Genomic DNA, 26,862 nt, shown 5'->3' with positions numbered 1-26,862 from the left:
GTGATTCTTCCTTCCAAAAATAATCTCAGAATCTTAGGTTTATTTATTGACATTTATAGTGTGCTTTGTATAGAAAAAGTGTAATAGTGAAGCCTATGGTTTTTATTATGTCATTTTTCCTTTCAATTGTTTCTATCTAAATCAAGTGCCAGATCTAAGACATTCATTTCTCAGTTCAGCTGTGAACTTCCTGGAGGAGTTCTCCAGCCCACATGAAGAAAGCTTTGCAACCTCTCAGGCCTACTTTGTGTACTATGATTTCTTTAACTTTCAATCTTTCCTCAGTGGACTTGAGATCTTAATTCACATGGATATGATATATATCATGTACATATGATATATATATAATATATATAAGTACTATATATATATATATATATAGAGAGAGAGAGAGAGAGAGGGAGGGGGTGGGAGGGAGAGAGAGAATACTTTCAATCTCCTTCATAAGTGTAGTACTGAAACAAAAAAGTTTGTTTTGAGGAGTGAAATTTGGACAACTCCCAGAGAAGCTCAAGGCTATTTTCAGGCTGTGTCCCAGACACATTCCTGGCATTATTTGGGAGGAAATGTATGTAAAGTTGGGATTAAACTGGAGTCAGTACATGCAAGGCAAGTGACTTAACCTGTATATGTACATATTTCCAGCCCAAGCTCAAAAGATTATTTTTGTACAATAAATATTTAATCTTCTTGTAATAGAGATTATAAAATGCCCCTTTCTCTCTCTCCTTTAATTCTCCATATCATCGCCATTCCTTATTCATTTATTATAAATTGGTAGGTAGATGAGATTTAAAAAGTAATTATTGATATACTATTAATTTAGAAAAATAGCTTAGGAGAAAAATATTCCCATAAATGTTCCTCAAGCAGTTTCTTTAGGAATTAGCTGAACTATCACTTTTCTCTACTAGCATAGCAAATCTATACATGAATATAGAGTAATTATTATTATGCTTATCAAAACATAAGTATAATATAAAGGTTCTCATACACTGCATTTAAAATATAGCCTTATTCTCTTTATTTTGTTGTTTGGAATAAATAATATATTCCATTTGGTATGAACATTTAAATCATTAGTTCAAATTTAAACATTTGTGCAAAGAAAAATTGATGCAGTTTAAAATAAAATTTATTTTGTATTTCAATTTTTAGTTGTGATAAAAAGTAAACTACATAATTTTATTATAATGTGTATCATTGCCTATGTTAAATCATGAAAATAAATTCTAGATATTTGGAAATTAAAGCCTTTGGAGGTATTTTTCTTAAAATGAATGGCATGCATACATAAATAGCTATTATTACTTCTATTCTGAGAAGAAAAATAAGGATATCTCTTTATATTTATAAAATAGATATGCACAAAATAATTAAATATAAGTAGTGTTTGCAAAATTTTATTTACTATAAGACTGAAACAATTGTGCAATTATAATTATGAACTGTTAAAAATCAAATATCCTAGTTTATAGTTCTGAAAGTTTAAATTTCTGTCTATAGATTCAAGTTCTCATTATTAAGATTGAGCTATACTGAAGTGTAATGTTTTGGATTAAGAGTTTAAGGCGTGTCAATTTCTTTTATTAGTTGTTTTGAAGCTATAGATTAGTACAAGCTAGCAACATAGGATCAAGGATTAATTATTTGAGTATTTCAATTTGTGTATAAACCCATATAAAGTTGCATAACCAATGTACTTTTTTAAATATATCTTTTCAGAATACTACTGCCAACATAAACATGAGAAAAAGGACAAATGCCTTGGTTCACTCCGAATCTGAGGTTGGCAACAGAACTGAAGGAGAAGACCATTCCAGCAAACCTTCTACACTTGTCCAAGGATCTTCCGGAGTCACACAGCAGTCTTCCTTAGCTTCCAGTCCAAACCCATTCAGCCGTGCAAATGCAGATGAAACTATATCTGCCGCAAGAGTACTTCCATCTGCTCCTCCTTCTTCTCCTAGTAGAACTGGGTATATGTCCCAACAAGCTTCTTCTACACACCATGTATTTGGATCAAAACTGGAGCGAATTAAGACCACAGTTAATACCATAGGGCCTTCTGGGAAGTTATCTGCAAATACCACTCCTGCTGCTCCACCACCTTCAGGATCTGGCACAAGTAAAATAGACAAATATGCCCGTATTCTGTTTCCAGTAACATTTGGAGCATTCAACATGGTTTACTGGGTTGTTTATTTATCTAAGGACACCATGGAGAAATCAGAAAGTCTTATGTAATCTTGCTGCTGTAGCACTTTCCTAATAGATGAACTTAATGCAGAATGTCTTTTTAAATGTTTTTAAAGATATGCAATTATTCTTAACTAATATAAAAGTTCTATAGCTTTTTTCCATTTTGAAAAATTCGGGATGCTTACTGGGAAAGTTAATTAATTGCTCAGTGAAAAGAATGTGAACCATTATTCATTTCAGAAAGATGATTTAAATAGACTCAATTCAGCATTCAAGTGAGATAGAATACAGACCATCCTGAAAAGTTGAGGCAAGAGATGTAGAGCTATTACATATACATGGAGCATATTTATGCACTGAAATTTGAAAATAGTCTATAGCATTTCAATATACCCCAAGAATCCTAAATTTCCCAGTGGCACTGACCTTAATCAGAATTATTTATTGGATATCATAAATTGTGACCTTTGGAAAGCCTCTTAGTACATACAGGAAATATAAAAATGAAAGATTTTTAAAAGATAAAATGGGACAAAGCTAATACTTATCAACATAAACTAATTCTGTGTCAAACATAAATATAGATACTAAGAAAAAATGTCCCTGTTACATGATTGCCAGATATGATTGAACAGTTAGTTGACTTAAAATGTGTCCTCTTAGCCAAAGTTTGAAGAATATGAATTATTTCTGATGGTAGTTCATCCAGTTATATATTTTTCCGTGTATATTTATCCATAGTTTGTTTCAGACACTATGGTAGATACTGTCTTCTAGGAAAGTTTTCACCTATATCACAATAGTACATAAAGTGTAGAGCAGTGTGAGCCATAGACTAGCTGGGGATACTGGATTCTTTATGAAGGAAATTTATTTTGGATCTGACAATACATTCAAAGTATTTGTTATTCCTATATTGATATAGTATGTTGTGAACAAGGTATCATTCACAAATAACTTGAGATAAGAACCTCTGAGTACAACTTCAGTAATTGACTCTTAAAATATAAAGAAACTGGAATACAGATTGTTCCGTAAATGAAACATGTGGGGTATCTGAAAGTAGAAATCTGGGCACTGCAAGACTGGTCGATATGCTATATCAAATGTGATTAAAATCACAAAACAATTTAATTAGAATCAAAGAATCATTAGACTTAGGAACTCAATACAATACTGCTTAGATGCTTTTCTAGCATAAATCTTTATTAGTTGCTGAAAACTAACCTTTGGGAGAGTGTCTGTGTCCATAGTTGTGTATTTTTCTGGGCAGGTCTGTTTAATTTTGACGAGCTTGTGTAAAGCTTCATAACTGAGGTGAGTATTTTAAAATGAAAAAAGCAGCAAAACAATGGAGAAAATAAAACAGCCAAGGGATAGGATACTGCTGTCTGTTATGCAATTTGTCAGGATTTTTATGTACTGACTTTCTTTTTTTCATTAGGTAGACTTAACAACTTAATTGAATTTCTTGCAGGTGTCTTACACGATTAAATCTTAGTCTGTTTTTGTGCTGCTGTGTTGATTCCAGATTTTCCTTTACGAATTACTTCCTGAACTAGGTTGTGTAAATGAAGTGTTTAAAATGTTTGGGGGGGTGTTTTGATTAAAAAAATGACCACATTGCAAACAGATGTCTTTATTTTTTAAAAAAGAAATGATTCTAAATTGGCATTGTGTTTTTCAGTTGCTGTATTGCTTTGTGATGGTAGCATACAAGACCTATAAAATGTGAAAATGCCATGTATTGACTGTGAGTCATATCTTGGAATTATTTTCTTTGCTGTCTAAATATTTTCTAGACTCATCAATAAGGCTGAAAGATGAATGAGAAGTCGTCCAGTCCAAACCTCATTTACAATTTAAGGCCAGTAATAGGCCAAATAAAATTTGTATATATGTATATATTTAATAAAGAGTAATTATAAAATTATAATAAATTATTTCATGAATGTGAACTCACTTAGAGTCTTGAATCAATATTATAAATGTGGCTAGAAATGAGGCTAGAGAGATACTTACCTGGTAGGGGAGATATCATGATCACAATGATGGTTTTCCCAAGGTGAGGCTTATCCATTGAGCTCTGTGCTCAGCCCTACGATTTCCGCAAATGTGTGAAATTCCACTGCATAATTTGTGGTAGTGGGGAATTTGCTCTCCACTGCAAAGGAAAAAAAGAAAGAGAGAAAGAAAAAAAGAAAGAAATGAGGCTAAAGAGATAGTACAATATATAGGGGGCACTAGCCTAGAATGCTTTTGACCATTGTTTGATCCTGGCATTTCATGTGTTCCCCTAAGCCTCACCAGGAATAATTCCTGAGATCAGAGTCAGAATTAAACTCTAAGTACAGAAAGGTGTGGCCCCCAAATCAAACAAAAAAGTAATTGGGATGTAACTAGTGATTAAACATTATTTTCAAGAGATTATTTCATTTATTTTGAGAGAACATATTCCGTGCTTATCTCTTGAGTGGGTCTTTAATATTTCATTGGCTTTTTTTTAAAAATAATTGTACTTTTATAAGTTTTATAGCATTAAAGGGATAAGATGATTTTTTATTCATAGACTATGGACCTATGTGAGCTCAATATTTATTTTTTCTGACCTTCTTGTATGAAGAACAGTTGAAAATAAACCAGGTGGTCAAATGAAGAGAATGTCCATTAAAAAAGAATTTTTAATTACTCAATTGATGCATATATTTACAAAGTCTATTTTTTGAACAGAATTCTATTCTAAAATTGTAATCATTAAAAACTTTTTTTGTAATTTCAAAGCCAATAACACTGATGCATAATGTGTTTTATTTTATATAATATTTTTTGTTTTTTGGGCCACACCTGGTGATACTTAGTGATTACTTCCTGCTATGCATTCAGAAATTGCTTCTGGCTTGGAGGACCATATGGGACTCTGGAGGATCGAATTGTGGTCAGTACTAGGCTTGTACGTGCAAGGCAGACACCTTACCGCTTGTGCCACCACTCTGGCCCCAGCATAGTGTGTTTTAACTAACTAAATTTTACCAGATTCAAAGTTGTCTTGGCCATGATTTCTAACTTTAAAAAAAAATGAAGTGGTAGAGTAAATTAAACACTTTGATGAAGATCCACCATTCATTCTTTCCTTCTTTCTTTCTTTCTTTCTTTCTTTCTTTCTTTTTCTTTTTTTTTTTTGCATCACACCCTACAGGCAGTGCTCAGGGGTTACTCCTGTTTCTATGCTCAGAAATCGCTTCTATTAGGGTCGGGGAACCATATGGGATGCCGGGATTCGAACCACCGTCCTTCTGCATCTAAGGCAAATGCCTTACTGCAGTGCTATCTCTCCGGCAAGATCCACCATTCTAAACTTTCACAAGTTATAATCTTGATTTTGAGACTTGGAAGAACACTTTTGACTATGAATGGTACCTCTATGTATTTCTTTTGTTCTAAAGATCAAATTAAGAATTGTTTTTACTTAATACCATAATGTTTTTTAGTTTTTAACTCCAGTTTAGCAATCAACTTCAATATACAATTTCCAATTTTCTTCAGGCATGACTAGGTAAAATAATATATTACCTAATTCATATTTTAAAATGACTTACCTTTGTGTTTCTACATATTGCATTTAAAATATATATTTTAAATTAGATCTCACTGATCTTGAATTAGTAGTCAGAATAAAGTCAAATGTTTTCTTTACAGGTGGTTGCAGTCTGGTAACCAATGGTAATTTATAGCCTGATGATAAATTTGTATAGCTATAGTGTGCAATAAGAGCTTTATTCATATAGATTTTTTATTTTGGTATGAGTGGGCATTCAATCATCATTGGCACAAAATTATTTAGAAATATGAAATATCATTAATCATGATAAATAACACTTTGAAAGAATATTTGAAAATAAAAGTTTGGGGCTAGAGCAATAGCACAGCGGTAGGGTATTTGCCTTTCGCGCAGCTGCCGAGGACAGGACCCATAAGGTCCTGGAGCCATGAGCAATTTATCAGTGCATAGCCAGGAGTAGCCCCTGATCATCACCGGGTGTGGTCCAACCTCCCCCAAAACTAAAAAAATAAAGGTTCATGAAAAATTACCTATAATGAACAAAATACAAAATTTAAATAAATATAGGATAATTATCAATTTTTCTTTAGTATTAAGATTTAATATTACTCAAAGTAATAATATGGCTTGGGTAAAAGATGTACATAGTTTTATAACTGTTAATGAATAGAAAAATATAATGGCAGGAGAAAGCTTCATGAAATGATATTTAAATAAATTTTGAAAATATAAGTAGAAAAAAAGAAAATATAATTAGAAATTTGATATTTTTCCCAGGGATGAAGAGATAGTACATACAGTAGGGTGTTAGCGTGCACAGAGCTGTGCTGAGTTCAATGTTTGACAGCCCATATGGCCCCTTGAGACCCACTAGAGTGATTTCTGAGCTCTGAGCTGGGAGCAAGCCCTGAGCTTTGCCAGGTGTGGACTAAAGACATAAAGGAATATCTCCTCCTACTCCCACAAAAGAACAAATTTGATAAGCACCAAAATATCAAAAGATATATAGATTTTGGAACTTCAAGAGGACATTTTATAGGGAAGGAGGAATGAATGTAGAGTATGAGAATTTTCAGAAAAATGAGCTTTGTATAAATTATTAAAGAGCTCAAGTTTGTTTGATTCCAGATTTTGCAGGTTAAGATAAAATGAACATGCTGTGTTTCTGTTTTACAAAAATCATCTAATTTATTCATGAATTACAGAGTAGGATAATAAAATAGTTATTTTATTTTATTACCTCAATATAGAAGTGAGATACCTGACTCTTTAAATCTCTTAACGTCTTCCTTTCATTTTATACATCTCAATAATTTTGTTGCCACTTATAAAAAATGACACTTGACTTAAAAAAAAAAGTAGTTACTGAAGAGTTTAAAAACTTTCTGGGACTGGAGAATAGCAGAGAGGGTAGAGTGTTTGCCTTGAATGCAGTTGATCCAGTTAAATCCCCAGCATCCCAGTTTGTTCCTTGAGCTCAGGAGAGATTATTGAGGTCAGAACCAGTAGTAACTCCTGAGTGCCCCTTGGTGTGACCCCAAAACATCAACAACAAAATCAAATTATATTATCCTTAAATGCTTTTTATTTTATAATGTTCAGGTCACACATTTTTGTATGCATAGGTGTATTGAATGATTAATTAATGATGAATTTTTAAAAGCTAATAGATAAATTTTAATCACATAAATTGACATGTAAATTTTGTTTAATAATAAATTATAAAATGCTAAACTTAACTTCACCTCAATTTACATTAAAATACTAGTATAAATCTAAAAAAATATTAAAAGTGTGTAATGTTTAATCACAAAAAGATTTGAGAAATATTTTCTTAGCCAAGTTTAGACTTCATTTCAAGAAAGTATTTTGATTATGTGTCTCATTTTGTAAAATCTAATCATAATAATTTTTCTTTTTGATTATTTAGAATATTAATTATAATTGCATCAGAATTTAAAATATTACTAGCTTTAAAATATTATTATACATAATTTTTAAGTTGTATTTATTCTAATTTGCCTTTTTTTACATTTTCCCATTGGTTTTATTGTATCTCATCATTTTGTCTCTTATTGATTTTCATTATTCTTTTCACTAAAATTGCATCTTTCTTTAATTGACTTATGTTTGGGTATTTCTTAATGATATCATCTTTGAAATTTGATACTAAAATTCTATCTATGTAAAATTTTTTTGTAGTAAAACTTGCTCTGCTATGAACTACATTTGCTTTCTTGTTGTGTTTTTGCTTTCTTTTCTTATGTTCCTATCTGGGTTTTATAAACCACTGAACTTAGCTTATTCTATTCTATGGGAACTAAAAGGAGAATGAATTGTATGAGCCCACAGCATCTATACATTCCAAAATATGTTTTATCTTCTGCCAAATGATATTATTATTTTCCATTTTTGAATCTTGGGGTAAAATTTGTCACTCAGAAAACATCCTCAGTTTTTATTTGTTCTGTGTTGTTAGTGCTCCAGTAATTATTACATTATTCTTCATTCCTCTTCCCAGCTAAAGGCTCATAGTCTAGAAGATCAGAGAGCAGGCCACTTCCCAGCGGTGAAGTATAATCTGCTAGCATTTTAATTCTTTTCCTTTATCTCCATTTATCCCCTTACCATATGGGAATAAGTAACTACATTTTTATTAAGATAGTTTTATTGTTGCTGCTTAGTTGCAAGGTGTTGTGCTCCTGGTAGCTTCAGTCTTTGAAGTATATTTTAGAACATCTCTATAAGTGAAACCTATTTTCTATAGAAAAATAGTCCCATCCATTACCTTTCTTTTATTAATGCAAATAAATACATATTTTTGAAATATTTTACCACTATTTGATGTAAATTATATGTAATTATACACATGATTTCAATTTTTGTTTATGCTAATTTAGTAGCATTTAATAAAATAAGAATTACAAATGCTATATTGCTTTTATTTTACCATCTTAAATTGATCTACTCTTAATAATTTGTATTGCAGTTAGATTATTGGTTAACAAGAATGACTTATTCTGGTATATTTTGCTAACAACTGGAGCTGCATTGTCTTTGCCTTCTGTATGTCAGGTGTCATTACCATCAGGTACTAAACCTGAATTTAATTGACTATAGCACTGTCTATAGAAAATCCTTCCCTCTGGGGAGATAAATAAATGATAATAATAGAAAGTATTGTTTAGTTAATATTTGAATTAAGTCTTCTTTTCTATTCTTTTGTATATGTGAGCGCTAGTTTATATTCCATCTTTGTAAATGTTTGCTGGTACAGTAAAGCACATTTATTTTCCTTTTGATGGTTATATGTACTATTTTCTAGTTTAAATAAATAAATCTGAGCTTTCATTTATCTGCATTCATACAATTTATTGTTGGTTGATTGTAGTTTATCAAATGGATCAAATTTAATTTTTTCTGCAAACCCATATTATATGTAACGTGATTTTGTCCAGCCATGTAAACAAAATGTTAAAATTTATAGATGTTTATCTTAATAATAAATGACCATAATGGGTTTATGCTAAATGTGAAGTATTAAATAAAACATGAAATATTTTGTTTAAAGTTTTGCACAAAGCATAGAATTAAAGTTTATATGCTTCTCCTCTGAAAATTGCTAAACTGATTATACAATTGAAGATAATCTTTACTAAGGTAGTAAGAAAATTAAACATCTTTCATAGTATAAAATATAAATTGTTACTTTTGTTCTGTTTTCTGGCCATGATCTGCTGCACTAAGGAGTTACTCCTGGCTCTACTCTAAGAAAATTACTCTTGGTGTGCTCAGGATAGCATATGGGACACTGGAGATCAAACCCTGGTTGACCATGTGCGATACTCTCTATGCTATCGCTCTAGTTCCTAAATTATTATTCTTAAGCTTTACTTTTTCTTAATCTTAATAGATAATAAAAAATGTGATATTAAAAAGAGTTCAAAATTTTGTAAACAGTAAATGTGTTGTAATTTTATGCAAATAGTTTTTCCTAAAAAGTATGCATTTCTTAATAACAATTCTATCCTTCTTAAACATATTTTATTCTGTATTAAGACATTACTGTTGTATAGTAAAAAGAGGCACATACATCAGGATTTTTCTTTAACCAATTAATGTTGTTAAGAAAGATATTATCAGAATTTGCTTTAGTATTCTAAAATAAGTTATCAGAATGACATATTTAACGCTGTCTCTTTATGTTTCATTTGTTTCTCAAAACAAAAGTTATTTACAATGCTAATAAACTTACTTTACTACTTAAAATAAAATTTGATGCTTGAGCATCAAATGGTGGAATAATTTAGATCTTAACTTTCCTTTATAAAATAGCATTTTAAAAATACTTAATTTTCTATAAATTTGATCATAGATCTATATATTTTAATGCATTTGAGCTAACTTCTGAAATAATGCACATTGTACCAAATAAATTTCATATTTACATTTTAAAGAAACAAATATCTTTGTGATATTATTTTTGGTTTTAGAACCTTTTTTCCTGTTTGCCAATATTTTTCATTTAATTTAGCCATAGTTTTGCTTCTGACATGATGTTTATTTTTAAACTTCTGCCCTTATGTGAATATCACATCTATTTATCTGTATAACAATATCATCATCTTAAATACTATATTGCTAAGTTATCATATTTAGGGTTGCTTCTGTGAGTAATATGAATGAAGAAATTACAGTTGTTCCAATAATAAATGTTCTCCATGTGGTATTAATTAAGGTTGCCTCAAACACAGACACACTAGTGAAATAAGCACCATTTTGCAATCTATAACATAGTTCTATCTTGTGAGATAAAAATAATTTTTTGAGAAAATGACAAAGATGACATTTAGTAAAGATAACAGAGAGGGGTCAGGCAATAGATAGCATAGGTGTTAAGGTTCTTTTTAGCTCTCTGGCAGTCCAGGTCTAATTTTTAAGCACAGAGCCAAAAGTTAGACATGAGTACATCTGGGTATAGATCAAACTCAACTCCCCAAATAATAGCTTATATTTTATAATCTCCCCAAATAAGTTTATATTTTATATTCTCTAGATAAGATTGTCAGGTGTAATTGTTTTAATAAAATAAAACAATTAAAGCACTAGTCATGTTCAATGAAGTAATATTCTATAAAACCTTCTAAACATAATCTTTTTTTTTTCTTTTTGGATTTTGGGTCACACCTAGCAGTGCTCAGAGGGTTACTCCTGGCTCTATGCTCAGAAATTGCTCCTGGGAACAAGGAAAACCTCTTCAACAAGTGGTGCTGGCAGAACTGGTTAGTCACTTGCAAAAAAGCGAGCGTAGACCCCCAGTTAACATCATATATGAAGGTAAAATCCAAATGGATTAAAGACCTTGATATCAGACTTGATGCCATAAGGTATATAAAACAACACGTAGGTAAAACACTCTATGACATAGAGACTAAAGGCATCTTCAAGGAGGAAACTGCACTTTCCAAACAAGTGGAAGCAGAGATCAACAGATAGGAATATATTAAGCTGAGAAGCTACTGCACCTCAAAAGAAATAGTGCCAGGATACAAGAGCCACCCACCATGTGGGAGAAACTATTCACCCAATACCCATCAGATAACGGGCTAATAGCCAAAATATACAGGGCACTGACAGTACTTTACAAGAAAAAAACATCTAAACCTATCAAAAAATGGGGAGAAGAAATAGACAGACACTTTGATAAAAAAGAAATTCAAATGACCAAAAGGCACATGATAATATGCTCATCATCACTAATCATCGGGGAGATTCAAATCAAAAAAATTATGAGATACCATTTCACACCACAGAGATTGGCACACATCACAAAGAATGAGAACAATTAGTGCTGGCAGGGATGTGAAGAGAAAGGAATTCTTATCCACTGCTGGTGGGAATGCCGTCTAGTCCAACCTTTATGGAAAGCGATATGGAGATTCCTCTCCAAACTGGAAATCGAGCTCCCATTTGATTCAATCCTAGGGATACACTCTAGGAAGATAAGAATACAATACAAAAATCCTCTCCTCACACCTATATTTATTGCAGCACTATTCAAGATAGCCAGACTCTGGAAACAATCAAGATGTCCTTCAACAGATGAATGGCTAATGAAACTGTGGTACATATACATGATGGAATATTATGCAGCCATCAGGAGAGATGAAGTCATGAAAATTTCCTATATATGGATGTACATGGAATCTATCATGCTGAGTAAAATAAGTCAGAGGGAGAGAGATAGATACAGAATAGTTTCACTCATCTATGGTTTTTAAGAAAAATATAAGACATTTTTGCAACAATTCTCAGAGACAAAGAGAGGAAGGCTGGAAGATCTAGCTCACTTCATGAAGCTCACCACAAAGAATGATGAGTGCAGTTAGAGAAATAACTACACTGAAAACTATCATAACCATGTGAATGAATGAGAGAAGTGGAAAGCCTGTCTAGAGTACAGGGGGTGGGGTGGGGTGAAGGGATATTTGGGACATTGGTGGTAGGAATGTTGCACTGGTGAAGGAGGATGTTCTTTACATGATTGAAACCTAACCACAATCATGTTTGTAATCAAGGTGTTTAAATAAAGATATTATTAAAAAAAAAGAAAGAAATTGTTCCTGGCAGATTGGGGGCAGATCCTGAGATGTGGAATTCAAACCACCAACCTCCTGCATGCAAGGCAAGCACCTTACCTCCATGCTATCTCTCCGGCCCCAATCCTTTCTCTTTTTTTGAAGAAAGCACACCCTGTAACACTCAGGTGTTACTCCTGGCTTTGTGCTGGATCCAGGTACCATATGGGACCCTGTGGATCAAACCAAGGTCCATCCTGGATAGGCCACATGCAAGGCAAATGCCCTACTGCTGTGCTATCACTCCGGCCTCAACCATCTTTTCTGAAACAACAAACTTTTAAAGAAAAATTCAGGAGTTCATTTTATTTTTAATGAAAATATACCTGAGAGAAACAAAGATTTAGCACAATTTTTACAACACACATGTATGTAATTATTTTAAAATAAATACATAATAACACCATTTTTATGTAGTTTTGGGGGTGGCGCCATTCATTTCTATGATATTCTTTCTTTCTGCCTAATTTAATTGTCCTTATTGTGTTGGATGTGTTTTATTTTACATATTGATTATTTGTCTCTCACAGCCACACAAATTATGCTGATATTATCTTCATATCATAGTACCCTATCTGGTAACAAAGAGTAGACAAGTTCATGAAAGTCAAGATTGCTTGCATGGGAGATCTTTATTAAAGTCACCACAGCTTGCTTCCTCTGTTTGAATTAAAACATGAAAAAATATAAAAAAATGTTGTAGTCATTAACCTCAAAGATGGTTCTTTCCAGAATCAAATTTAAGGGCAAAACACTGATCTTGAAGTTCAAGCCTCCATAATCATGAACAATATATTTGTATTGTTTAATTCAGAGAATTACTGGTGTTCTTTTTCAATAGCCCAAAGAAAATCAATTATTTACCCTTGAGTCATATTTCTTAAAATTTTAAATATAAAAGTGCCTATAACATTTATTATTAAATTTGTACTGTACATGTTAAAGAAAGTTTTGAAGATTTTATTCTTAGATTCTGTTTACAACTAAATCGAATAGCAGCAAGAAAATACCTATTTCTTAGTTTCAATATTAAAAATAAAGCAAGATAAAAAAAAAGTAGAATTTAAAAATCAAACAAAATTATAGTATTTATTTGTTTGTTTGTTTGGTCGACCACACCACACCTGGATGTGCACAGGGGTTTATTCTTGATTCTAAGCACAAGGATCATTCTTAATGGTACTAGGTATAAAACCCAGGTTGATTAGGTGTAAGCAACTGTCTTACCTGCTGATCTCTCCAAGCCCTATATTATCCTTGAAAAATAAATAAAATTGGAAAATTACTTCATGAATCTTGCAGAGGTATTATTACTTTTAAATCTGCATTTTTCAATTATTTAAATTGTACTAGTTTTATTTTGTTAATCTTCTGTGAATAATCCCTACATAGCTCATTTGAGTATATAACAGTCAAAGGTTAATTTCTTTTTTGACTAATTAGAAACAAAAGCTCAATATAGGACCTTTGGTTATGAAAATAAACCCTGGACTGGTTCAGTAATAGTAAACTTGTTGATAATATTACCTTGTTTATAATGTTAATATGCATTATCACTCTGCATTCTAAAAATTAATCTCTTACAAAAATTATGTGAACTTTTTACTATTGTTCTGGTATAATTTCTTGATGGCGGGGCCGGGCGGTGGCGCTCGAGGTAAGGTGCCTGCCTTACCTGCGCTAGCCTAGGAGACGGACCGCGGTTCGATCCCCCAGCGTCCCATATGGTCCCCCAAGCCAGGAGCGACTTCTGAGCGCATAGCCAGGAGTAACCCCTGAGCGTCACCGGGTGTGGCCCAAAAACCAAAAAAAAAAAAAAAAAATTTCTTGATGGCAATACATATATATAGTGAGCGTTTCTAAATGATAGTCTTCTTATTTTATACTGAAAATGTAAAATAATGGCATTCATTTAATACCAACATGAGTTATGTGCACTTTTGAAAACTCTTCAGGGTACCATTAGTCAACTTAGTATTCTAGGCGAACATTCATAAATCTGTATTATTCACATTAAGATAAATGCTAATCAGTGGTATCATATATTTGTAAGACTCATATGTCTGTTTGTAGAATAATATTATTAACAGAATATCCCATGTGCTTTTATCAATTGATTACTAAATAGATTGATACCTTTAATAGAGCAATGTGTAAATGTTTATAGAACTTTAAATATTCTAACACAGTACCATACCATTTCTCCCTTTAGTTGTTTTCTACAATATTTGTAGAAATATAATGTAGTATGGTGGTAAATGTCTTCTTTCTTAATTTTTAGTGTTCCAGTGCCAGAAAAGAAAGGAACAAAAAATCCACCCTCTCCTGAAAGTAAAATAGAAAAGTAAAAGTATAATTCTATTTTTAATGTATACACAAATGCAGAAGTTTCTAGCCAATATGCCAGTATTATATAATCTGCTTTCATAAATAAGAACAAACATTATTCATTCATAAAGAAGACTTTGTCTAATATTGCCTTTAGCAGAAAAGTAAAATGTAGATGTGTGGGAGAGAGAGTACTCTTTATATCTAGAAAAACTTTTACTTTGAACAGAATAAAATCGTCTGGTGATTCTAAGAGTAAACCCTTCACAGAATTGAAGATACTCTTTCAGAGTATTTTCATCTAAAGACTAAATAAAAATATTGGTTATCATCATAAAGAGCTATATTATATAATTCATTTTTATTATGCAAATACTCATAGCATTTCTAAACAAATATTTCCTTATTTCTAACTCCCTGGTCTTTTCTAAACAGCCCCATTCATTCTTCACTCTGATAGTAGAATACTTCTGTTTATTTTATTCTTCAATTCTCCAGTTGTTCTCTGTCAGCTAAAGAATATTATGAAGTTCATTATATTAGAGGCTCAATAAAACACAAATATTATGTCACCTTTATTTATCACTTCCTACTTACTATATGATAGGTATACCCCAAATCACATGAAATATTCTAAACATTCTGAGTAGCCAGATTTTTTTTACTTTCATGTTCAATCCGTTGTCTACTTGCGTCACTATTTTATTTTATCATATTGACAAAGTTGTCTTAGTTTTTTTTTTTTTTATTTTGGACCACACACAGAGGTGCTAATGAGGCTCCTGGATGTATACACTCAGGAATAACTCCTGGTGATGCTCAGAGGACTATATGGGATACTGTAGATCTAATTAGGGTTGGTCCTTATCTGCTATACTTGCCCCTTCAAAAGGTTCTTGCATCTCATAATTTTTCCTGGTACAATTGATTCATGTCATTTTATCATGTTTCATATATCTCTTATAATAACATATACATATATATGTCTAATAATCATATTTTATTGGTAAAGTGGAACTTTATGAATAAATTATGAAGACACTATTTTTTATGATCTCAAAGTCAGTTTGGTCTTATAAATTTAGCAAGATTATAATCATTATACTTGCTGTCTATTGACACATTAAAAGTCTACACAGTGTATTGTACTTTTTAGATTTATTTAATCTGTATTTTGCATTGGTTGGTTGCCAAAGAAGATAATAGATCAACTCTAGATCTCATTGTATTTCTATATTTTATATGCATATTTGATTCAGAGAAATTTGAGTTAAAACATTGAATAAGTTTTGAGTATACAGCTTTAAACTTAAACATCTTTAAATACAAAATTTAATCCTCTCTAAAAATCTAATTTCCATTCACCAATAGGCTACAAATAATTTTTCTGGTAAATTGAATCATACCTCTCAACTCCCTTCCCCTTTGTTAATCATCATTTTTAATCATAAATAATTAATATTTTTATTTCTATTTTTGAGGAAGACCTCTAATTATGAACTAAGTAACAGAATCATTTATATTGTATAATTTCATATTAACAGTGTTGATTTATTTTCAAATTGGTTCTTTCATTACTTTATATTCATAGTTTAATATACATATATATGTCAAATATAAAAATATATTTGATAAGTTTAAAATTAAATAGATATTTAAGATACAATATTGTATCTCACTTACTATCCAGCATTGAGTTGTATAGTGATTGTCCATGCAACATTTTTATATATCACTTAATATGTGTGTGACCTTATATCTCTTATTTTCATTTGATTTTTTTATCTGTCCATTAATGTATAATTTATTTTAGCAGGTTTAATGTTTAAATGAATTACTTTAAGTAAACTAGATTGAAAGGTAGCTGAAATTAAAACATGTATATGATCCCAATTATATTTTGTTCTTAACAAATTTACTATTTGGGAACTATAGAAATTATTTGTAAATAATATTTTTTTTTGTTTTCTGAGTTTACTGTTTTATTGGCTCATTTGAATGATTCTGTCTTGTAGTTTTTTTTTAGCCTTTGAAGTCAAGATCAAGGATGGGGTTGTAAAGATGTTTCTTTGCAGGCTAAAGTCCAGACTTACAAGACTACAATAACAAATTTTCTGAAAATCCCTTTATGTGTACACCTTGTACTTTCTCATGGAATATTGGTATCAAAATTTAGATTTCTTTAGGGGCAAATTGTGTCCCTGAAGACCAAGCACTGTAAGAAATCAGAAATCAGAAACAAAAAGTCTTTTACAATCCGTTCTATGTGCTGGCACAAAGCTGACTTTTGCTTCACATTTCATTCTTCAAAGTAATTCAAGAGAACTTTGAATTAATTAAACAGGATGCAGACTTTACCTTTTAGTGGAAAAAGATTCAAAGAATCGTAGCCTTTTTAAGTTGTGTGTGTGTGTGTGTGTGTGTGTGTGTGTGTGTGCATGTGTGACAAACTCTGTGTTCAGTGCTTACTCCTAGCTATATACTCAGGAAGAACTCCCAGCAGGGCTCTGGGGACCATATGTGGTGCTTAAGATTGTACTTTGGATCAGCTGTATGTAAGCCAAGCACCCTACAAACAGTATTACATTTCCAGCCCCAAATTATAGTCCCATTTTAAACCTATTATATATCTAATAGCATTAATCTTTTGATACTTTTGAATACCATTCTCTTGAAATTGAAAACTGTGTGCTTACTCTACATTTTGATGGACAGTGAAACTCTTTGTTATATACAAATTTTTATAATGACTACAGAATTTCAATCTATGAAAAATTGCCCATATTTTATCTGTGCCATTTGACATATTCCTGTCTATTTTATCAAAAACCAATCACCACACAGAGCATTGGGCATAGAAGAATTTATTCTTCAATAAAGTCCATGGAGAATACACAACTCCACATTTATAACACACTAAACAAGAATGTGAGAGAACTAGGTCACATGTGTTTCTCAGTAGGGTATAAATATTAGAGGTCATTCAGGTTCCCGTACAAAAAGGATTTCCAGGACAGAGCAGCTTTTTCCTAAGTCTTAGCTAATAATAGCAGCATAATAAAGTAGACATTAGCTTTGGGATTGTGAAAGTAAAGTTAATATATCTTGTGCAATTACTCTATTCCCCTTAATAACCCTTTGTTTAAACTAATTGACTTCAGATCTGATAGTAGGAGTTGAACACACAATCTAAAAGAAGGAAAATTTGAAATTAGTACTTGAAATGCAGTTCTACAAAATTAGAAATAGTTAATATAAATAAGTAGTTTATCTAATTAAACAAATGGAGATAACAGTTCTGTCCAATGATGTATATAGCATCAATTTGAAACCCAAAACTCAGAAGCATGAAAGAGAAACCTTTGTAAAAGTATGTATATATAATATGATAAGATGTCAAACTTGACATCAAAATGAAGTACACTTATAAGTGCTAGTATAACTAGTTATTTTAATTTCACAAATAATTTTGATCAAGTTATTTTGTAAAATTTTCTCAGTTGTTTCATTTAAATCCTATTAAATTATAAGGCTAGCATAAGGTTAACATAGCATGGAAAAACATCAATTTTCATGAACATTATTTTATTTATTTAGATTGTTTTAACACTTAAAGTTCATGTATACAATAAAATTAACCCTGTTTATTAAGTTAATGAATGTTTATAAATGCACATTTTTGGATCTATATGTCCCATTAATTTACTACATTCTATATTAACTTTCATATTCCTGGTTCTTAAATATTCTATGGTTCTGACATCCATACTATGAAACTATTTTCTTTTTTATCTTGTTTCTTCCTAGATAACTAGCTTAATTTTTCCTCATAATAAATCATGAAGCGTTGAACCAACTCTATCATCAAAAAAATATAATTATCTCTTATACTCAATTTGGATTTCTTAACAGGAACTAAATGAGAGGTGTGGTAAATTTGACAGTATTTTAGAGATAAAAAGACAAGGTTAAGAGAATTTATAGTGTAGCTCTTCTTTGGGATATATATAATTAGCAAGATTAGACAATTTTAATATAAATCACTTTATTTAAAGACCAGGTAACACATAGTTACATAGTTGATTGTAATACCTTAGTTTCCAGGTAAGTGAGAGAAAAATTATATAAAAAAGAATAAAAGAATAACAAAAAGGAGAAAATAAAAAAGAGCAGAAGAACAAGAAAATATGTAAAATTTTTTATCTTAATGATATTGAGGTCATTAAGTCATTGTCAGAGGTTTAATGAGACTTCTCAAGATTAGAGGTCTTATCCAAAACAATAGTACAGTTCTAAGTAAAGTTCAGGACCACAGAAATATGTTACAAAACAACGTTTACATTGTTTCCTGGCATATTGGGTAGCACTTATTGCAGATTTTAATTTTTGGTTAAAAAATTAATGTTCATGTTTGCATTAAAGTGAGTAAGAGTAATTTTATTCAATAATCAATATGTATCAGAATTTGCCACAAAAATATTTTTGTTATTTGGTCATCATATTATTTATTTACAGACATTATAACATTAAAAACTTTTTTGCTTTAATATAACTATATTATACTAATATAATTTATTTTACAAAATTAATGTTATGATAGTTTTTATTACCCCCAAAGCTTATGAAAAGTGTACAATTAATTACTATTGTTTTCCCTTTCACTTTTAAAAATGGTAGGTTACACATGTTATTAGATGGCTAAAATTAATAGCCTTCTCTGATTGAGGAAATCAGACATTACAACAAACTGGAAATTGCTTTGTGGTTACAACTAATATCAAAGTAATCTTATATCCATGAATGGTTAATAAAGAATCAAGAGGAACCAATATATTTCTCAAAAGTTTGGAGTGAATGGGAAGCTAACATCTAAACCAGAAAAATTATTTAATAGGCTGGGAAGAAAGAACATTTAGGCTGTTTTGTTTTTTTTTTTTTTTTTTGCTCTGGAAGGACAAATACTGAATATCACTAGAGAGATCTGAGTCTTCTGCCTTTGGAGGTTGTTGTATCAAGCCCTTTGGATGATGGGCTTGGATGGAGGTGGATGGTGATGGAGGTCTTTCTCCTCCAGTCCAGGCCACGTGTTTCCGACCCCAGTGGGTCTGCAGTTTCAGGTAACAGCAAGGAAAACATCCAGACAGGTTCCAGGAAATAACATCTTTATTTGCCCTAGCCAACATATGTGGCCTATATTATAAACCTATTTAAGCACATGCCATCCTTAGCTTGCCCTGCGTCTTAACTTCTTTCAGCCATCTCTCCTCCTGCCGTTTCTCACACCTCCATCCATGCAAGTTTCCTTCTTTGCCCTTCAGGCAAAACCTTTTATAACCTCCAAGACCCCGCCCAGAAATAAGAGGATCTATTAGCAGGTAAGATTACATTGGAGGAAAATAGTGGGTGTGGTTACAGAGGTAACGATCTCATTGGCCAATTTTGAAATAGTTGGATTGTTGAGATCTTCTGTTCCCTTTCTTTCCCTTTAAGGAAGGAATGTCCACAGGAAGTTTTGATGTTACCCCGCCTCTTCAATAAAATTGACAGATACTGGAATTCATCTCTGCACATCATATTCAGTTGGAAGTCGTTACAATGTTGGTCAGTTTATTTAAATCTGGGGTTTAGTATCAGTAAGCAGTAATAAACCAATCATCTACAGCAATTATAGGTATGTATTAGGGGTTTATAAATTTCCTCCTGCTTTACTTAGACCAAACACCAAAATAACAACAAAAACAATAAAAAGACCTTCTGGGAAGAGTGAGACATTGTAATGGCCCCACACATCCCTGACCTCTGGGATTAAGAGTAAACGGTATGGAGAGTAACTCCTATGTTACTATGTTCATGAGATAAAACTTCTGGCTTGTGTCTGGCACAGCTGAAGTGTTGTATATATTGCTTTGATAGTGAACTACACTCTGGCCACATATTTGCAACTATAGTGTTTTTGTTGAATCCTCTGGCGATTTTGTAAAAATAGTAGCAAAATGGCTATTTTATTATAAAAACAAACACCATTTCTATACAGTGAAGTCTGCCTGTAGGCAATTTTGAGGTACTCATCAAGTAAAATTGACTAGGAAGAAGTATTTTATACCCTTAAAAATGTTACCTAACCCAATAGCCTTTGCTATTTGACTTCAAATCTAAAGAAATTATTTCTTAGTAACGTTCAGGCAAATTTGATTCCAGTCTTTTCATAGTCTAGGTATTTGGGTCTCAGAAAGTTTCTCTTATATCCTGCAGCAGAATGTGCAGGACACATTTATTGCTAAGCTTAAATATTGTGGTTTAGAAAGTCTGCTCAAATTGTGATCCTTTTTAAAAATATTAAATTGATTCTCCTTTTGAGTTAAGAGTTACAGGTTATACGGAAGAGAGCGGGAAATCACTCTGTTTGTGTCCTTAGTTTAAAAGTTGTTTCTATCTCATGTTCATGTTGACTTTCAGTTATAAATATACTCCATCTACAACTTACCATGACTGCAATTCAAACTCACACTCCACCCATAGGAAGTTTATTGATCTTAAATTGTAGACCTTTCCACTAAAGGGCTTAATATTTTTAAAATTGAAGACAATAAACAACTCAAAATTTTTGTAAAAACCATGGATTACGAAAATATTATGTTTGGAATGTTCTGGTAGTAAAACATTTTTCATAGGAGTTTATAGTGTCAGAATAGTTTAAAGTTTATGCCTTAAGTTTAAAGTAGAAAATTGGCAGAATGGGAAACAAGGGAGGGGTAGAGGATGGCAGACCTGGGAAAAATATAAAGATTTTTAGAATAAAGGTTGAAAAATACAACCAGATTTGATTAAGATGACACAAAAAACTAACTGGAAATTGAAGTAGGTTCCTGAAAAAGAATTGAGATTCAAGAGGAACTATGTACAGTAATAAAGTATTGGCAAAGGGAGAGATTAAATGCTCGTAAGATTGAAAATACCTCTAGTACCAAATTAATCAAAAGTTAAGAGAAGAAGATCTCATAAGAAATTACTCTAAGCAGACATTAGGAAACAGGTCACAAAGAAGGAATCTTGTAGAAAGAGTATTTTCTCAAATATTGAGGAAGACTGGGAAGATCCTTTGAATATACTAAGGTGATTTCCAAAGTAATAGAAACGTTGTAGGTTCGTATAAATATCATTTATACATTGAAGGAACCTTCTTAAGAATATCAGAGAGGGTTCAGGCAAGCTAAGGCAAATTGAAAGGAATTAGACAGGAGATGTTAAATTCAAAACTGGATAAGTTGATCTTGGTATAAAAGAAGAAAAATTTCTGCATGGAATCATCATCAGTGTCATATGGAGAATAAAAGGGAACTTGGATGCTTTGACTTAAAAGAAAAACCTGGAAATTAATAGTAAGGGCAAAAAACATTTATGTCTAAGAGATAAAAAGAAAATCATGTTGATTTCTAGATCACTTGAAGTTGAGACTGCAATAAGCTATTCAACAGTTTGAAAGCCAACTAGATGAACAGATTAAATAGGTAAAAATTATTAAAACTGCTTAAGGGATAAAAATAAGACAAAAGAAAATAAGGAATAGGAAGAAAAGAAAAACTTGAAATAGATTTCATTTCTTCGGAACAATATGCAAAAGAAAACATTGCTGTTCTATGTCTACTATTTATGATGAAAAACAGTGCCTAAGGGAGCACATGGAAGAGAAATTAGTTTTTACAGGGCCTCAAGGGTGGGAGTGTCAAACTTCAAGGGCATCAATTACAGCATCACTTCAGGAATCTGCTGAGTGATTTTCTAGCTGAAACAAGTGTGATAAAAAAGAAGCCCCTTTTAACGGGTTCACCCTTCACCAGTTTAGCAATTCTACAACAAACGAGAGACAAAGAAAGTCACAAAGGAATACAAGCATCTTCTTAATGGAATTAGTAGTAGGACAGGATCTAGCTTAATTTGGAGTCCACTTCAGCTGTATCAGAAAATGAGAACTCATTTGAATGCCAATTCAAATAAACCTCAGTTTATTCAAATAAACCTCAGTTAATATGAATATATATTTTTCTTTTTTGGAAAACAGGAGTGTCACAAGGCATTCTTAGAAAGAGGTAACCATTTGCTGTGTCTCCTGTCTCAAATGCGGAGTCATTAATATCAGAGTCAGTCTGTATATTGGAGGGATATTTGTGGGATTCTATGCTAGTCATACAAACAGGCAAGCATCCTGGTGAAGCTGAACCAAAGATATTTTATTATTCCCCTCTTCCTTTAATTACAATTCTATTCTGATTTCTCAGGACATATTGTTTTAGAAGGTAACTGTTCTAGGGTTAGTGTTTAAGTTTCATGTACATGAGGTTCATTTTCTTATTGTTGATATCTTATTTTACTATTGATTTTGAGCTATATGTGCAAACCTCAAAAGCTAATGGCTCAAAATCTAAAGTGTTACTGAAAAGTATGTCTTCTGCAGGCTTTATTTACTAATTGTTTGTTTATATTACTTATAAATATCCAAATTATTCTATACACTTTACATATACTAAATCATATGTTATATCAAGTTTATGGGGTAAGAATTCCAAAGGTGAGGGGAGAGATAATACAATGGGTAGGGTGCAATGAGTGTTCAGTTCCTAATGCAATTAGTTCTTTGAGCCCCACCAGATGTGATCCTTAAGTTCAAAGTCAGAACTAAAAACTGAACACTGTTGAGGGTGGTTCCAAAACAAAATAAATTGCATTCCAATAATTGCCATTTAATAGATAATATTAAAACTATTCATAAGTGGCAAAAATAGGTCCAGGAAATGTGAAGCCAGAGTCAAATCAGGTAGGTAAACTGTTTAATAAAGTCTATTATGCTATTATGCTATATTGACTCTTGTCAATTTTAAATGTAAATGTTTATTCATATGAATTTATTTATTTTTACATTTTCTTCTCTAAAGTAGAAAACAAACTTTATTCTGTTTTATACTATGTCTTTTTCACTTAACTAAATATTTTGGAACCATTTCTATGGCAGTGGGTGGATAGTTTCTCTTTTACAGCACTATTAATTTTTTTGTTTTGTTTTATTTTGGTTTGTAGGTACAGCTGGCAGTTCTCCAGAATTATTCCTGGCTCTGTGTAAGATCACTCTGGTAGGGCTTGGAGGACTATATGAGGTGTCAGGGATCAAATAAAGTCAGCCATATAAAAGGCCATACCTGCTGTACTATCATTCTGGCCATCAGTGTTATTATTTTGCTATATGAATGTGTTGCAGTTTACTTAAATATTTCTTTGTTGACAAAAATTTGGGTAATTTCCATTTTTCTGGCAATTACAAATTGTAGTAACAAATTTAGTCATTTGTCAAATTTGACAGGTTTATCTGTTGTGTAAATTCTTAGAAGTGGAAATTTTGATTAAAAAACTGGATATGTCGATATATTGGCAAACTCCGTATGTTAATTAAAAACTAATATTTTGTATTCTTTATACAATGTGAGAATTATGTGTATTTAGAACTTCCTATGAGAGGTAAAAACATGATATCAGTGTTTTATATTGCTTTAATAATAAAATATGTGTTGGTTACATATATTTCATTCCTTTAAAGCAGGGGTCTCAAACTCGAGGCCCACGGGCCATTTGCAGCCCTCCATACAACATTTTGTGACCCGCGGCCTGCCTTCAAATATCGCAGTATTCCGGATTATTCGCTTACGGAATAATCACAATAAAAATCGCATTAGTAAGAAAAAAAATCGCATTAAACATTCGCATACCCCAGCAGTTCCGTTCAGGGTATGCAAATGTTTAATGCGATTTTTTGCGAATTTTTTCTTACTAATGCGATTTTTTATTGCAAATATTCGGTAAGCGATTCCTTATGCGGCCCTGCATCACCCTGACTTTGCCTCCTGCGGCCCCCAGGTAAATTGAGTTTGAGACCCCTGCTCTAAAGAGAAATCTTACTTTCCTATTCTGTGTCATATTCTTTGCTCATTTAATAGAAAGTTTTTGTGTTTATTTGCTTCATTTTGAGCTGCCATTTATGAGACAGATTTTTTTTTTTTTTTTTTTTTTGGTTTTTGGGCCACACCCGGTAACGCTCAGGGGTTACTCCTGGCTATGCGCTCAGAAGTTGCTCCTGGCTTGGGGGACCATATGGGACACCGGGGGATCGAACCGCGGTCCGTCCAAGGATAGCGCAGGCATCTTACCTTTAGCGCCACCGCCCGGCCCCGAGACAGATTTTTATAATGCAAGAATGGTATGTGTGGGGCCGGAGAGATAGCACAGCGGCGTTTGCCCTTGCAAGCAGCCGATCCAGGACCAAAGGTGGTTGGTTCGAATCCCCGTGTCCCATATGGTCCCCAGTGCCTGCCAGGAGCGATTTCTGAGCAGACAGCCAGGAGTAACCCCTGAGCAAGGCCGGGTGTGGCCCGAAAACCAAAAAAAAAAAAAAAAAAAAAAAAAGAATGGTATGTGTGTTTTGGTCACACCCTGCGGTGCTCAGGGATTACTCCTAACTATAAACTCAGGAATTACCACTGATGGTATTCTGGGCATCATTTGGGATGCCCCAGATCTAATCTAAATTGAGTGCATGCAAGACAAACACCTACCTACTGTAATATCTCTTTTGCCACCATTCCTAAAGGTTTAAATAAATTTTTCCTAGTTGAATCTTTTGACTTTTCAATCTTGTTTATTTTTTTACTGTATTAAAATAGACCTGTATTTTCTCTTACATGATCTGAGTCATACATATATAGGAATGTCATTTTTTAAGGTTAAATAGGAATTAGTTTTAGTATTATCCTGGCTTTATTTTTTTCTGTATTTAATCCTTTTTATGAATGAACTATGATATAGAATCATCTTTATTTTTTCCAAATTACTGACCTTTGGACCCTTTGAAATTAAGCCAATATAATCATGTGTTTGACATGAAACATTCTGATTCCCAGAAGGAAACATATCAGTTCTGAGAATCAAGAGAGCCCCTAACTGAAAAGAAGCAGAAGAAATTCATCAGGATGAATTTTGAGTCTTTAATTAAGCAGTTTGATTTAAACATCTTTGAACTGTAGCTCACAGAATATAAAAATTTGATGATAGGCTTAAATTCCATTTCAATTTTTAAAATGTTATTAGGTTTTAAGTAATTTAATCTTTGGACTTTAACTTCTGGGAAATTTAATATTCCAAAAAGCTATTTTTAATCTGAGATACTAATGTTCTTACTTGAAATTTACTTGGATATTATTAGTTTAATTTAAATCATTTGAGTTAATTTGAAAGACCACTGATAAAAATGCTTGATATTATGCTGGTGTTAATTTGGGTAAAAAGTGAATTGAGGGTCTGATAGATAGCACAGCAGATAGAAATTTTCTCTTGATATAGCCAAACTGGGTTCCAACCCTGGTAGCCCCTGAACCCACCAGAAGTGATCCCCCTGAACCCACCAGAAGTGATCCCTGTAATTTCTTTATGCAGAGTCAGGAGTATAATCTGACCACTGCTAGGTGTTGCCCCAAAACTAAACCAAAATGTGGAAGTGAAAATAAGCTTTATGCTTTAAATATAAGATTGATATGGACTTAATTTTTCTTATGTGATTTTCTTTGCCTGTTTTGGACTATCTTTAATTCCAAAATCTAAACTGTCAAAAGTGGTTCCAGAGGGCTACTCTAAATCATAGGTGGGGAGGGAAGTCATAAATGTGAAAGGAACTCCTTTCACTAGGAAGAATTCACTCTTCTGCATGAGCATAAATTTAATGAACATAACCAATAATTTAACAGAACAGAATGTGGAGGACAGTGGTTGATTATAGATTATAATAATTTTATAATAATTATATATATATAAGTGGTTGATCTAGATTATAGAACATTCCTCCTTTCTTATGTATTAAGATCCATTGGCTTGATATGCTAGACTTCTCAACCTAATTCACCCAAATAATTTAGGATGTTATTTGATATTTGATCAACAAGAAACTAGAAGCCTTGTTTTTGGAATTGAACTATTTTCAAGAATTTTCTCTTATATCTTATTTTCACAGGAAGAAATATGGCTTACATTAAGCTTTATGCATCAGCATTACATATGCCTTTTGTGATATCAGAGTGAGAAATCATGGACTCATAGACT

At 32.1% G+C, this 26,862-nt stretch overlaps 1 protein-coding gene and 1 pseudogene across 2 annotated transcripts in view; both read left to right on the top strand.

Moving 5' to 3' along the window:
* The window catches only part of GABRA4 (gamma-aminobutyric acid type A receptor subunit alpha4), a 91,231-nt gene extending 87,077 nt beyond the window's left edge, over positions 1-4,154 (top strand). For both annotated transcript variants that reach the window (XM_049790148.1, XM_049790149.1), the window contains one exon: positions 1,726-4,154. In XM_049790148.1, the coding sequence (XP_049646105.1) occupies positions 1,726-2,247 (522 nt within the window). In that variant the 3' untranslated portion in view covers positions 2,248-4,154. The remainder of the gene's footprint in view (positions 1-1,725) is intronic.
* Positions 4,155-4,216: 62 nt separating this feature from the next.
* Positions 4,217-4,366, top strand: LOC126032814 (uncharacterized; annotated as a pseudogene).
* The last annotated feature ends 22,496 nt before the right edge of the window (positions 4,367-26,862 follow it).

The sequence above is a fragment of the Suncus etruscus genome, chromosome 16, assembly GCF_024139225.1.
Source record: "Suncus etruscus isolate mSunEtr1 chromosome 16, mSunEtr1.pri.cur, whole genome shotgun sequence".
Taxonomy (NCBI): Eukaryota; Metazoa; Chordata; class Mammalia; order Eulipotyphla; family Soricidae; genus Suncus; species Suncus etruscus.
The sequence above is the reverse complement of the archived record's forward strand: the minus strand, read 5'-3'. Positions and strand labels throughout refer to the sequence as shown.